The sequence below is a fragment of the Pithys albifrons genome, chromosome 2 (assembly GCF_047495875.1).
Source record: "Pithys albifrons albifrons isolate INPA30051 chromosome 2, PitAlb_v1, whole genome shotgun sequence".
Classification (NCBI taxonomy): Eukaryota; Metazoa; Chordata; class Aves; order Passeriformes; family Thamnophilidae; genus Pithys; species Pithys albifrons.
In genome coordinates this window covers 80,875,824-80,891,606 of record NC_092459.1, presented here as the reverse complement: position 1 = coordinate 80,891,606, position 15,783 = coordinate 80,875,824, and the positions used below count along the sequence as shown (strand labels likewise).

The following is a 15,783-nucleotide window of genomic DNA, read 5'->3' as shown; positions in this document are numbered from 1 at the left end:
AGAAAAATGATGTCAGCTTGCTTCACTATAAAACATTTATGAAATTACTCCTGTCACATATTACATACAGATGCAATGACCTTTGAAAAGACAATTTAAAAATGCGTGTCTAAAAAAATGAGAGAAATTAATAGCTGAAGTGGGTTTGCTGTGGGTAAGAATGGAGTATGAGTCTGAAAGAAATGCAATTACTATTTTTTGGTCCACAGTGTCGTGAACCTGAGAGATAATGGACTTGCAGCTGGAAAGGTGGAGAACTGTTTGTCTGGTTGATCCTGTTACCTTATATTTTAAGTCCTAATTAAATCTAAGATCTTATTGGGATAAATTTATCTTAGTCTCATTTAATTTTATTAAATTAAACTGGTTTCTTAAAATAGACTTGCTGATCTTAATTTTCTCTTTATTGAAAACATCTCACTTTAATAAATTTCCCACACATTTTTTTTATATCACTTTTAAGTTTCTGAGTAAATATCGTAAGGTTGTAACTAAGCTGGATAATGTTAAGGTAAAGTTATACTACCCTGGGAAGGTGCTTGGCTTTTTGCTCTACTTGTATGCAGGGTCTGGGGAAACCTTCATCTTGATTTCAATGCTTAAGTGGAGCACTTAAACATGAATGGTGTGAACAACTGTTAAATTTCCAATACCTATATGATTTAGAATATTACTAGCCTGTGCCATTCTTATGCACTTCCTGACACCAGACTCAGTAATCCGTGAAGAGCTGATATCGATTATGTGAGGTAATGCAGCCTGCCTAATACTGAGCAATGTACTGCACAGATGCAAGATGGCATCCAGCTGCAGTGGGTCTTATTTTACTTTCAGAATTCAAAAATAAGAGGTACAATTTCAATTTGTTCAGAAGTTAGGTTCACCCCCTCCCAATAGCCTCACAGGACATTGGTTTTGCCTGCAAACAGAGTAGCTCTGGAGTTGCCATGTGTCACATCCACCCTCTTCAGAGCCATATGATAGAAAATGCAAGGTCTTCCTTTCTGACAGCTCAGCTCCTGGTGAAGACAACTTTATGTGAGTTGGATAGGATGGTTGAACTGGCATTTTTGGACCTGGCACTATTTTTCATGGAACAGGGCAAGGCAGCTTATAAAATTCAGAAATCACATGTAAATTTTGAGTATTGACAGGGCTCTGTGTACTGATAATTTCACATCCTTGTAGTTCTTAACAAATTACATTCACTGGAGTGAAGGTGAGTGAATCCTTAGCTGAAGTTATAGGCTTCTATAAGCCACAGTTCTCATAATAAGGGATGAGGAGTCTTTGATTCAGAGTTTAAACTTTATCCCAGAAATGTTTCATAAGACATGACCTCAGATATTTCAGGAAACCACTCAAGTGTCCCTTTCTCTTGCTGTGCTTGCAGCTCCATGCACCTGTGATTGCCTGGCAGGCCCTTAGACCTTCTTTGCTCTGACGCACTCAAGTCAGAAATTTAATTTAACTGCAATACAACAGCTTCCATATCACATTTTCTAACATTTCCTTAATCTTTCTGGAAGTGAAACTTCAGAATATCTGCAATGTCTTTATTCATTTAATACTTTTCTTTTGCCGCCTAGGAAAAAACAATGAGTTACTGAATTTACCACAAACATACATTCAGTAGTTGCTTTTAAATAGAATCAGAAATATAAAATTGTTATTTATGCTTTCAGGGCATAATGTATCAGAGATCTATTCTAAAATGTCATGTCCTAATTTACATGTCTGAGCAACTCTGACACTTTTTTGAAATAAAACCTAAGAAAACCTCTTTTCATTTGAACCTGTCAAGTTCATCAGGACTGTTCTGTCAGATGCACATCTGTAGTTGCCACTTAAATTTTCAGAAATTAGGCAAATCATAAACGATGATGAGCAATTTCTATGAAATGTTCAGGTATTTGAGGTATCTCTAGCTTTTAAAGTGGTCAGAAGACTTCCTTTTTAAAGATAGTTTTAAAACTTGCACAATAAAGAGAACAAGAACAGAGTTGTATGCTGCTGTCTCACAGGATTATCATTATTTAGTAATAGATTTTGTGTTCAGAAGAAACTATTATTATTATTTAGTGTGATTGTTTTGCCTTGCAAAAGTATCATACCAAAAATTAGGCCCCTTAATTTCTACCTGAACTAGGGTTTAAAATTTTTTACCATTGTAAAACTGACATTTCCTGGTGGCTACATTTTACTCTTTTATTACATTTGTGTATGTAGAAGATAAGATACTGGGCAGAGAAAACTTTAGTCCTTATTTTTCACTTGTCTCAGGGCAGCCTGGAACTCTAATACCTCCTGCAAAGCTTTGCTTAATTCTACCTCTGTGGGACTGGGATTCTGAATACTGAAAATAGACACACAATGAAAGTGTCCTTGAACATACTTCTAGCAGGAGGAATGTTCAGAAAAAGAAAAAGAGGTATAGGGGTTGCTTACCATTTGGAGTTTCCAGTCCCCACTTCTCCCTTCTGTGGAGGGAGGTGAGGAGTGCTTCATGGTTCTTTTCTGTGGACAATCTTTGGCTTTTTTCTCCACCTCCTTCTGTAAGAAGGAGAAAGATGAATTTTGTAGAGAGGACAGAAAATCCATGTCTTATTTCCTATCCCGTACCCTAAGTATGAAAGGAGAACTAGTCCTTAATCAATCTTTCCAATGTTCAGTAGAATTTGGGAGGTGCAGTGCATTACAGATGAGCAATGTTGGGGCTGTGGGAACACATTTGGGCAGAGAGGGCAGTGATGCTTAGCTGTTTGGCATGTGCTTATTTTGGTAAAACAGATACCTTCTCTCAGAGGACATGCTGTCCACGTGGAAATCTTTTAGCAGTCAGGATTTTAAATGCTGGGATAGCAAAGATTAGTGATTGCTAAAACTTTGTGTGAAAGCAGTGCTGCCTGAAATTAATAGGTAGGGAGCACTTTCAGGAAGTATAAGAAACAGAAGAGTAGTCAGGGAAGGAGTAGTGGTGTGAAGGAGCAGGAAGGAAAGAGAAACATTTACCTGTACTTTGAAGATCATGTCTTTCTGGCAAGAGTCCCATAGAGGATGGGATGTATTCAGGACACTCAAATGGCCAAAGAGATAGGAAAAGAACAGATTCTTAGAGACAACACGTGAAAGGAGTAGTAGAGAATGGAACAGGTGATTATTTTCAAATGCTTATTTCTGTAGTGGCTACTGTCTGTACTGGTTTCAAGAGATCATGCTTTTATAATAAATCTTCCTATCACTTAAAACCAGAACTGCAGAACCTTTTATATTTGATTACTCTTCAAACAAATTACAATCCTCATCAAATACCCTCCAGTTTTCTTCTCTCTCTTCTGTTAAGGCTTTGTTATAAGCAGTTATAACTTCATTTTTACCAATGTTGCTAATGGAACCAAAACTGTGAAAAACTGTCATATTTAAAGCACATATTGACAATTAGTGGTATATTGTACATGGCAGACTATGAGCATTTACAGAATGCACTGGGCAGACTTAATCATGTCCATTCTTGGGCTCCTGAAACATAGTTTGCAATGAGTATCTACAAATTTAAAAGTCTGAAGAATCATTGGCTGTAAAAGCTGGAAGTATTCTGAAAGAAAAACAACTAATATTGCCCTGATCTACAAGCTATAAAAATTATGATGTTCAAGCAAATATTTAAAAAAAAATCTCATTATTGAATCCTTTATAGAGGAACCTTTCACAGTAGTGAAATTTAGGGGAGGAAATATTACTCTTTATGGCAGGAAAATTTTGCTTTACAAAATATTTTGCATTTGTCCATCTTGAAAAACCAAATAAATTTCAAGAGTAGAATTTTGTCTAGTTGAATTATGTAGATGGATTTTAGATACTCTAAATTCAAGAAGATATGAAGGTGAGAAGTGTCAGGTGTGAAGTTTAGCTTCTAACTTCTTTTACAAGAAGAACTGAATATAACTGGAAATTGTTTCATCTAGAGGATGAGAAGCACTGATCTAATCAGTCAGGGATAGGTAGTCCAAGGGATAGGTAGTTCACAGAGATTTCCAGAAAGCTTCAGTGTAAAGATGATGAATCCCCAGGTGTGTTTTATCAAGAATGCTGCAGCAGCACCTGCCATAGTATTGGAAGAATGGAGGAATGGAACTGAAATGATGTTGTGTCTTAACTCACCTTTTGATGATCAAATTTTCCCTGCACATGCCTGGAGTAAGGGGAAAGCAGGTAATGTAACCCTCTTCCATCTGGAAGAATTGCTTCAACTATGTCAGTTTTTGTCTTTCCTTGTGCCCTAGACTGTGGGTTCAGCTAGAACATCCAGTGGAACTTCTGCCTCCAATGGCCTGTACCTGTGTCAGGAGTATAGCAGTGCAGTGTTCCTGCCATGGAAAACCATGTGATGCAGCTGTCTTTTCTGCTTGCCCCAACAGCCTTCAACACTTCTACTCTTGGTTTTCTCTGACATACTTCTACTCTTGCTTTTCTCTGGCACACTTCTATGTGCAAAAGATGAGTTGTAAAACATGCCAGTTTCAGTCATCATAAGATTGTTACACATTTTTGTGACTAGATTATCTGGTCTAATGTTGGGTTTTTTTGACCAAAACAAAAATGTTTTGTTGTTCTGAGGAGGAGTTTAGTGCCAATGTTAGACGTAGGAAAAATAATTAGTCAAAAGTTGCTAACTCTTCCTTCTTTTTCAAAAGCCTCTTCTTTTTCTTTGGCTGATGTTCTTCTTTTCTACAGATGAAAGAAAGCCTGTCTTCCAGGTGTGTAGTGTGACTCTTAAGGATGGTCCTGTGCAGGACTAAGGGTTGGACTCATGATCCTTGTGGGTCCCTTCCAACTCAGCATACTCAGTGATTCTGTGATTCCTTTATTGTTGACAGATTTGCACACCTGAAGGTTTGACTGGGAACATGTTCTGAAAAGAGATGATGCTTTCTCCATAGAAAGCTGGATCTCCCATAGCTGTTACTGTCATGCTCTTAAATTAAATTAAACAGTTCAGTCTAACTGTTAATGGCTTCAGTTATTTTCATAATTTCAACTCCAAGATGGCTTTGTATTTTTACTTGGCTTAATCACATCACATGGCCATGACTTTCAAGGCATTGTCAAAGGCAGAGAAACAACTTACTTGGAAAAAGCTTATTAGGCTGCAAGGCAGAAGTGTTCCCAGTGACAGGCTCTTCTAGTTGTTTTGCAGCCCCTGCTTGGCTGCCTATTTGGATACAGCCTCTACGCCTTGAACTAGTGTTCAGGAAGGTACAGGACTTCTTGCATGTGTGGAAATCTGTTGAAGAACAGTAGAGGTGTAAAATGCCCAGCTAGCCGTCCTTTTGCTTGTTCTTATGTCAGCCAATCCCCAAAATGCCTCGAGAACAGAGAAAACATCTCATTGAAACCTGTGACTTAAATCCTTTCCAGAGCTGGGCATCCTGCCCAGGTCTCCCCATCCTAAATTCTTTTACAAAAGGGATAAAGACCATGAATCCAGAGAGGGCTGGGAGATTACTGGTCTAACAGACACTCTCTATTCTCTACCTGGATATGAAGCCAGTGTGGACTTAACCTTATGCACTAGTGTAAAGGTTAGAGGAAAACTCAGCCTTGCACTGCTTTGTGTTGTTAATGAAAAGCTTGAAGACAATGGAAAGCATCTCTAAAGGCTGCATTAGACAGAGAAAGATTAATCTCATGTGACTGAACACTTTAATCTGATTCATCCATCGGTCTTGCTGTGTGCGAAGTGAGCCCTAATGATGCATCAGTCATTGGCCTTGGTGCATAGTAGTTTTCCTTCTTTCACTTACAAATCCCTCTCAATTCCCATGTTTCTGAGGTTTTAGGCTTACAGCATGTTAGAGAAACAGTGAGAATGGTACCTGAGCCAGTAAGAAAAGACAGCTTAAAATAATTTTTCTGTTTTGGTAGCTCTGTAAAACTATAATTTCACATATATCATTATTCGTATCTTACAGGCTAGATTTAGTTTTTACATCAATCAGTGAGCAGCAGTTGATCCACAAAGACACTTTAAAGAGATTGTTACAGGTTAATAAGCTATGTTCAGAAGTAGATGTAGTCCATAAAAATTGGTAGAGGTTACAGCGATGCTAAGAGATTCAGTACATCTTTTGCAAAGCTGTAAGAGGGCTGGGAAGGTACATTAACTGCACTGATAAAATTTCTGCAGCATGAGCTTGTTTATCATAATGTTCACCTTGTGCCTACTGGTGGCAAATTCAGCTCTGCACAAAATGATTTCCAGGTGATCATTTTGATCAGAGAACTGATTGTAGGGGAAGTACATGTTCAAAATGCAGTTGAGTCATACCACCCTCATTGTAAGGCCCTACGGAATGGCAAGGCAGCCGAGAACAATCTCAATTTAATCTTGATTTAATCATCCCAGGAATACACAGAGGTTTGCTGTTTCCTGAAGCAGATGGAAAGACAAAACTTCAAATTAAATCTGAAACTGAGTGCTGATTCTCACTGTAAATATTTTCTGTTCTGAATTTATGGAAAAAGGAACGGTGGGATAAGTAAAGTATGCAGTTCTAGGTAGTCACAGATTATGGAATTTTCAGGGAAGGTACTTCTATGATGTCCAGTGAACATCTGTTCCTTGCCAAGTGCTTGGTTAGATTTTAATGCACTTTCTCTGTTCATCTGCAGGCCTCCACCCCTGCTGTAGGCTGATGTCTTTAGAACTATATCTAAAATGTTCCTGCAAGACTTTGCACTTATAAAAACTCTTTTGGAAGTAGTAGAGCCTTTTATCAAGAGAGAGAGGTAATGAACTGCAGTGTCTTACAGGCCAGATTTTTAAAGGTATTTAAGCACTATAGCAATGGAAATTTAATATCTAGATGCTTTTGGAAATCTCTTAATATGCTTAACTGTGTCTGTAGATGCCTTAATAAATTTGTTCCAAATGGTTTGCCTAAGGTGCAGTTAGTCACTGGTGGAGAGTTGAAAAGGGAAGCTTTCTCTTTACTGCTGTAGCCATTAATCATTTTTGCTTTCTTTATGACAAAACAATGGGAAAATACAGGTGTTTGTAGAATCCAATGGAATAGGGAAGAAATAGCGATGAGTTATTAAACCAGCTTTTTTCTGAGCCATAGACTTCTCCTGTAAGCTCATGTTCATAACTGTAATGGATGAAGGTAGCCTCCCACTGTTTGTAAAGACTCTATAATCACCACATAGTTAATCAAAATTACTTGCTAAATCCTTTCTACAGTGTTCTTGAGGGTCTGTGAAGTATTAGATAGCAAGTCTTTGAGAGTATTTGACCTTCTCATTGCATTTTGATAGTAAAAATCATATGCTATTATTTCTCTTTTCTGCTTGATCGTAGTTCTTGTTGCAAACTTAATATCTGATTTAAGTATTTAATGTTTCCAAGTTTGCATTAACGTTCTTTATATATTCTCATAACTTACAAACACAGGGTGAGTATGAACGCCAGGTGAAATGATTTTGGGGGGTTTTGCAACAAATAGGAACACAGTCTCTACAAGTAGCTTTTAGCAGTGAAATCTTTTTACCCTGTTTTGCATCATTACTGCATATTCTCATTTTGCTGTTCTTGTCATTAAATGCATTTGTTTCAATTAACCAGGATTCTGAGAAGTTGGCTGGTGAAGAGCATGCCTGGAAAGAAGTCAAAGATGCTGTAAATGAAGTGAGATATCCAAAATCAAAAGAAGGTATCCTTTCAGTGACAGGCTGCAGTCTGTCATTCAGTTGTGAATATAATCCAGAGAGCCCCTTAGTACAGAATTAATTTCTTGAGATTAGTTTCCTTACATTTACATTGTTTTTATTTTAATGCTTTTAATTCATTTGATCTTTAAAATGTGTACTATTCTTAATTATATTAGTATTAATATAGTCTCCAATTACTTGGATTGGAACTGCTTCATGGCAGGGATAGTAGCTACCTAAAATGGAAAGGGATATTTTGGGTCAGCTTTAGATTTCTGCCACCACAGCCAACCTCTTCATATAAATCCACTTTTAAATGAAAAAGATGGTCTTAAATTCTTTGTTCCGTTACTTACAGTGTTAATATTTACAGGTTCCCATTCTTTTCACAGCAACAGTAACAAGGAAATAATCACAGTAAAGTTCACAGCAGACATTACAGAATCATTATAATAAGTTATAATAATATGTAATAATTAATAATTAAGCAAATTGGATGAGATGATCTTGCACTAATAAACAGAACTGGAGCCTAATGGCTGTCTTATAGATACTCAATCCAATTAAAGAAATTAGTGAAAAGCAACAGCCAAGAAAAGAGGAGCAGAGAGGTGGAGATTTTTACTGGAATACTGTGGGTATATTAATCTCTCTCTTACCTTGATCTATTCAGTGGAATTTCTCTGACTATGAATTTGGCTTATTGTGGCAAGATGTCTTACCATTTTCAGAAACATGTGCTCTCTCTAAACCTAGAGAGAATTTAATCTTCCAGTACTCATTTTGGCAGCATGAAAAATGGGTTTGCATAGTGATATTCCAGGCTGGAAACAAGTGATCACAATTTTTATTGTAACAGAAAAAAAACCCCACCCCACTCAACTGACTTTGTTTCTTTCTAATCCAGAGATATTCATTCATTAGCAAAGAGGAAACACTCATCTCATTTTAATTTTTTTACAGTTTAGATCTAGTCTGTCTTAAGTTCCTCTGTAGTCACTGGATTGAGACAGACAATACTGAAATCAATCTTCAGGCATTCAGTTGTGTTTCAAGGCCCATGTTTTAACCTGAAAGTTAAATTATGGATATGTATCCTGAAGTTGCAATACTTTTTATTCCAAAACTATGGAGTCAGAATACTGGTCCTATTTAATCTTCCTATATTTAATTGCAGGGAAAATTGCATGTACTGAAATTTATTAGGGTCTTTAATCAAGACTACTCATTTAACTGATACTCAAAATTCAATCAAATGCATCGTAGTTAAAGGCATCGGAACTGGTTGAAAGAATCTGTCCTTGTTGTCTGTTCAGCTTCTGTTCTCAGTCATGGGCTATTTGAAATGTGCCATCTTTCCTTTGACTGCACCACAATAACAGCACTAATTGACATGCAGTGGTCAGTGCAGTACCTGAAGAGGGAACTTGACTTTTGTCTACTTGCCAGTAATGAGTGAACCTTCCTGGCTGACTGAGGCACATAGTTATGAGTTTCTGCAAATGTCATTTTTTTAGCAAATTAAACCAACAGTTTCTACAGTTGAGAGAGTTAGTGACTCCCACAGTCTGAACCTACTGAGTGTAACAGATACAGAGTTGTAATGCTAAATCTACAGTTGGAGGTGGTCTGCTTGGGGCAGTCCTCCTCTAGTCTAGGGCAGATATAGGACAGACAGCTTTTCTTTTGTCCCGTTGCAGCTGGGTTTTCTAGTTTGTAATTTACATACCTACAAATCTGATGCCAACAAGTTTTGTTATATAGCACATCTGCTATTATATGCTAGTGAGTCAACAAAGCAGAATAATGAGATGTAAGAGGAGACAGACTATGCATCAGCTAAAATGGTAATCTTTCAAGAATGTCAGTGCTTTGTATTTTCTACAAAAATCGTATCAAGTGGAAATAATATCCCTCATTCTTCTGTTTGTCTGTCCTTAATCGGTTGTAAAGAATACATGGATGTTTGCCAGAGATATAAAGGTTAAGGTGCAATTTTATAATAACACATTCCTTCCCTTATATGGTTCTTTCAATCCAAGGGCATGAGAGCAATTCACAAATAATTAGTTTAGCCTTGTAACAACCATGCTGTAAATCCTGGCCCAGCCACATAGTGGTAACATTCTCAAATTTAAGTATGTAAATATTCCCATGTTCAAGAAGGACTAATTACTTCATTACAGGTTTGCGTTGTACACTTTAAATTCATTGCTGGATTAGTGTGAATAGTACTTTCAGTAACATCATGAAGATAACTGCTGGACTTCCTTGAAATGATTGCATGGAAAGGACTATGATACAATCAATATTATTTCTTCTCTTACTATAAGTCTAATTTTTTCTTTATTTCATTTGTTCTTACTGATGTGTGTGGTGTCTTTTTGGTGTTTGACTGCTTGCATTCTGGGACTCCCATGTGTACAGTCACAGATGGCAGTACTCACTTAAAAACTGAAAATCTTTAGAGTGTTCATCTTGTATGTGGTCAAAGAGAGAAAAATATGATCCAGAGAGAAGTCAAATCAATGTAAAATGTATTGAAAATAAGTGATTTGTGGTAAGGAATATCCAGATAAAGTGAATGCAAGTCCCAAGTTACTTTTCCTCTATTAAAAACTCACAAAAAATCTTCTTGTAGCATTGGAGGTCAAAATCTTCTGTAGTGCCAAGTTCATCACTCCTGAACTACAGTCAGAAATCAAAACTATGATGTTTTGTTTTCTCATGCATGAAACATTCAGCTGTACATGAAAAAAAATCCCAACCAAACCAGTGGTCTTTATGACTGTTTCAAGGAGAAAGAGAAGTATTTAATTTCAAGAAAAGGTTCTAATCTCATGAGAATTATAAACAAAATTTTGTCCAGTTTAAAAGAACGTGTCATTATTTTAATATCTAGAAAAATAATTTTCTTTTTTTAGCTGCTGAGACATTTTAAAGACATATTTTCATGGCCTCTTGCCCTTGGCTGGAAGATTAGGAGGGGTATCTTAAGTAAATAATGTTTCAGCACTTATCAAAAAGGTTATTTGAATTTTTAATATGTACTAAAGTATCCTTGCAATTTTTCATCTTTCTTTTACTATTTATTGCTGAAATACTGCCTTCTTTAGAAATTGTTGTGCTAGATATAACCAAAACATAGTTACCTAAGCTACTACTTTTGTGTTCAAGTATGTTTTCAAGAATTATAGCAGAGTCCAGAATGATGGCAGCTTTTATATTTTATTGCTTTGTAGCTCTTACTCCTTGCTAAATAGCATTTAGAACTTGTATTTTTTGCTTGATTAAATATATTTCTTTAACTAAGCCAAATAACAGAGTGGAAGCATGTTCTGGCAAGATTCCAGAATCTCTTGAGCAGCAACATGGGTTGTCTACCAGACACAAATATCTATCAGTTGAAAATGCTTGACTGTGCCATGGATGCCTGTATTAACCTTGAATCCTGGGAAGAAGCGTTGCATTATGGCAGCAGGACTCTGGAACCATACAGGTGAGAGATGCAATTGGTTCAAAGATAGGGGAGAGATGGATGTCTCATTAAAAGCAAAGATTGTGCTTCATCTCTGCTCTTCTTACATTTTTTGTTTCTTGTGTATATCTCCCATTGCTTTCCAAGTTAATGAATGAGACAGAGCTCCCATTCTGCTTTCACAATCAGGCTGAGAGCAAATAGAATGATAACAGGAACTATAATAATAACTACTGATTATTAGATCCTTGCTGTTTCATGTGTTCAGATGCTGCCCCATCCCTAATCAGAAGCTGACTTTCTGGTTCAGACTCCACTGAAATAAGGATATCAGTATTTTATGCTGGGATAGGGACAGAAAACTGGTTGAAATAATGTATATTCTCTGTATGCTGTATACATAGAATTTATAGAAAGAATAAAAAACAAAAGTCCTGCAAAATGAAATTTCAACTGGAAATTAAAAAGCTCCTTGTCCTTATTTTTGGCAGGAGCCAAGATGTTGAAGTACTTTGTTTTCTTCTGTCCTGGTTCCTATGCTATGTGCTGGGAAAGTTTCTGTCTGATGATCATTTGTTGATAAGGAAGAATAGTCTAGGAGATCATACATCATGTGGTAGGTCTTGAAATTGCTTGGAATCTGGAGCTGTAATGCAACTTTTGTCACCAAGCAGAGAAAGGGCAGGTACCATCTGCTTTGGTCTGTGTTATAAAAGCTTTAAGACTCATATCCTTGAGTTCTGGATAGTTGCTTTGTTTGTAACTAAGTGTAAGCCTATCCTGAATGTCCATTTACAATGTCATTCACACTTAAGTGTTCCTTCTTGGTAAGGTATTTTTGGAGTCTCCATTTCTTCTCTATTCATACACTGTGTGATGTTTCAGTACGAAGTGTGATGTTGAGATGTGTGAGGGGCCTACTAGTGCTGGACAATATGTTCTGCTGTGAATATGAACATTTCAAATTTTACATGTTTTCCCTAATCAGATGGGGATTACATCAGCGTTCAGCATTTTGCCTGAGGAAATTCCATGTGGCAGTCTGTTTCTGAATAAAACTCTGGGCTTCCTTGAGAGACAACATAATATATCAGAGCTGTCACTAAAAAGTGATTATCGATTAAACCTGCGTAGGCTGTGGAACATCCCAGCTGTAGAGTAACTCTGTGTTCATAGTGACTATTCCTTTTCATAGAGGAGTACATGAGTACATAAAAATATTCACATTTCTGCAGGGTGAAATTCATGTTGAGTGTGTCCCTCTTAACCTTTTAAACGTGGCTCATGTAGTACTGCAGCCTTACATGCTTTCTTTCAGCTTTCTACCATGTGGCACACTCAGATGAACAGAGTAGTCTGCCTATTTAAATGTTCCTTATTAAATAAAAAATCCAAACCTCACTGGTTTTGGTTTGGTTTGGGATTTTTGGAACTTGTTCGCTCAGTTCTTAACAACTGCAGACATTTCTGAGAGCACTAGTTACAATAAGCCTGAGTGAAATTTTACCAGATAATTTAATAAAGTTTTCTGAATGCTTTCTGAAGTGTATTGTAGTTTTCAAGCTGTTTAATGCAGCAGTTTGGAGATGAAGGAAAGAGTTTGACTGTGTATCCAATTATTATCTCTTAAGTAATGTTATTTACATGGGATATTTGACAATTTTTGCACCTTGAAGAGCTTGTCCTTGTTTTGTCCTCATCCAAAAGCATTATTTAAGAGACATTTTCAGTTGTTGCTTTTTTTTTATCTTCAAGTCATCACTACAAGCTTTGATACATCTGAAAAAAAAATCCTCAGTTTCTCATTACAACAAATTGTGCCCTAAGCAGCAGGAGTGCAAATCCTAGGAAATCTTTTGGGATACATTGAATTTCTCCTGTTGAATCAATCTACTGCTTGGCTGCTCCTATAGTTCTCCTTTATAGCTACCTATTTTCCTTTCCTCAGCTCTGAAAAAAGTATTCATACAACTCTCCACAGGGAATCACCTGAGAATTCACACAGGCCATATAAATAGGAAATCACTGTTACAACTTTGAATGCTCTGGAGATGTGGTCAAAACCAGTATTAATTTCAGTAATGTGTTTATTGTGCATTTTCTATTTCTTTAGCAGCAGGATTAATTTTCAGTGCTGTGTGACACATTGTATCATAATGTATGTTTTCATTATGGTGGTTGCTGACTTTTTCAGAGTCATCCACTCCATGTAATTGGCAGAGATAGACGGCTGAACTACATGAAACCCATTTGTCATGCTGAATACCAGCCCCTGTGTTTTAGGTAGTGACAATAACCTATGAGGAGCATTGTTTAGGACCTCTGAAATGTCTTTAGAACTTCCAAAAGGGGAGGCAGTGTCTGCCAAGATGAAAAGCTGCTTTCTCCTTTTGTGCCGAACCGTAGCTCTCCATTATTCATTAAAACCTACATGTCCTTCCACTGAATAGCCTAAGCCAAGTGTATCTATGCGAGTTTACTTGTAAATGTCACAGTAATAGCCTGTCTGTCCAAGAGCCTTAACAAAAGTTAAGATATTTGCCTAAGTGAAAGCTGCCCCACATCAGCAGTCAGCACTCAGCAGCTTGCAAAAATAAACTTCTTTTCAAAAATCCTCATGAGCCTTGACCACAGAATAAGAGAGTATCAGCAAGAGGTGTTACACAGGTTTGTCATGTCTCAGTTAGCACATTCACACTCTGGGCTGGCTGCTGCTCATGAAGGATCAGATTCAGAGATCCTAAGAAAGACAGATTTTCCTTAGGTTACCTCAGAGGAAGGACCCCAGCATTTAACCCTCTAAATTACTGAGAAGGTACATAGTTCTGGGGATTACAGTTGTTGGAGTTTTTTTCCCCTTGTCTGAAGTATTCAGTGCTTCACATTGCAGCCAAGGAGTGGAAGTATGCATTTGTTAGGGAATTCTGCTAGATGTACTCAGCTATTGTGACAAGAGTAATAGGAGGAAAAGAAGTCAACATGATGCCATAGGCCTATTGGATTTACCTACCATGTCACCTCTTTGGGCTCCTGAGGCATCAGGTCTGGTGAGATGCTGATACAGAGAGGAGGACAAATATGTTCCTCTGTTTCTGCTCTGCACTGCTCTTAATCCCCTGCTGAACTTCAAGCTAATATAGAAGTCCCACTGATTTTCAAATGGCTTGTTTTAGTTAACAACCCTTCACCTCCACTGCTGAAGCATTAGAAGTTACTGGAGGGCTCCAACATTAATGAGAGAAAATTCCTTCTTTTTATCTCATATAGACATGTTGATCAGAAGTGCTGCTCTGGCTCTTCCTCCACAGCCTCACACATCCCTCTCCTTCCATCCTCTCTTAGCTGAGTCAGCACTGATACAGGGCTTGTGCTGATGTGACTGTTCTGCTTCTGGAGTTGGAGGGAGTTGGGTAGCTGTGAGCATCCCATATTTGTGCTACCTGTACATCCTCCTTTGTCTGCTCTTCTACCTCCTCCTATTCTCTATCCCTTTCAGTGACATTTTACAGTACCCTATTACCTCACCTTTTCTCAGTGCCTGAGTTCTTTTAGGGAACAGGGAAAGCAATCCCAGTGAGCACAGTTTTGGATTGTTTTGCAAAGGGCTAGTTCTTGTTGAGTGTTTTCTGAGAACATGGTTGAATTTTCATTGAGTGACTTAAATGCCAGTCAGGACTTTTTGATTTAGAATTCTAACTCAATATATAAGATGGACTATAATTTCTAAGTATATGTGAATGTCAATCAAAAGGTAGATTAAAAATCAATGGTTGCTATAGTATCCCTTCCATGAGTCCTGGTCTTGTAGAAATGCCAAAAATAGCTGTAGAACCTGATATTCTTGGAACAAAATCTGAAGCTATTTTCTCTTCCTCAAGAAGACTCTCCAACAAAGAGTTTGATTTGCTTTTAATCTGATTTTGCCCTCTTTTTGAATGCATTTTACAAAAAAAACCCCAAAAAAAAAAAAAAAAGAAGAAAAAATCCTGCTTTTACAGCTATGTGTTTTGCAATACACACATGGTATACGCAATGACTGGAAATAATTTTTTTCTTGAAATATATATGGTTCTTTACTGAGTTCAACAGACTCCTGAGTACTGACTATGTCTGAGGCATTTGGATTGAATTTACATTTGCAATGAAAGTTAGAGTGCCTAAAATTATCCCAAAAAGTGCACTGCAGTGATAACGAGGGCCACTGGGGGATGCTACTGCTTAAGGGTTCCAGCCTGGATTCGGCGCCAGTGGGCACCCTGGTTATGGGAGGTCCCCTGGGGACTCATGCGTGGCTGGCAGATTTCTGAACCTGCAGACAAGACTAATTCAGTGACCAAAGTTCAATGTCTTAATCATAAACCATCAGTTGTAAACATAAATCTTCTGGGATTACCCGAGAGGGAGAGAAAAATGTGAAGGTGGGAGAAATCAATTCAAAGAAAGAATGAAACAAAGAATACAAGGCATAAAATCTTCCTTCATTTTGCTGAGGTTGTAGAAAATGCCAACGGCATTTAATGTTTAGAGCATAATGTGTCAAAAGAAGAGGAAAACCCAGTAAAAATTAGAGAGTGTATTGTCTCTGGTTAATTGTA

The 15,783-nt window shown here is 37.4% G+C and overlaps 1 protein-coding gene across 4 annotated transcripts in view; it reads left to right on the top strand.

Annotated features, from left to right (window-relative positions):
• The window catches only part of SMYD3 (SET and MYND domain containing 3), a 410,479-nt gene that overhangs the window by 350,655 nt on the left and 44,041 nt on the right, over window positions 1-15,783 (top strand). For all 4 annotated transcript variants that reach the window (XM_071548005.1, XM_071548006.1, XM_071548008.1 and 1 more), the window contains 2 exons: window positions 7,625-7,712; window positions 11,035-11,209. In XM_071548005.1, the coding sequence (XP_071404106.1) occupies window positions 7,625-7,712; window positions 11,035-11,209 (263 nt within the window). The remainder of the gene's footprint in view (window positions 1-7,624; window positions 7,713-11,034; window positions 11,210-15,783) is intronic.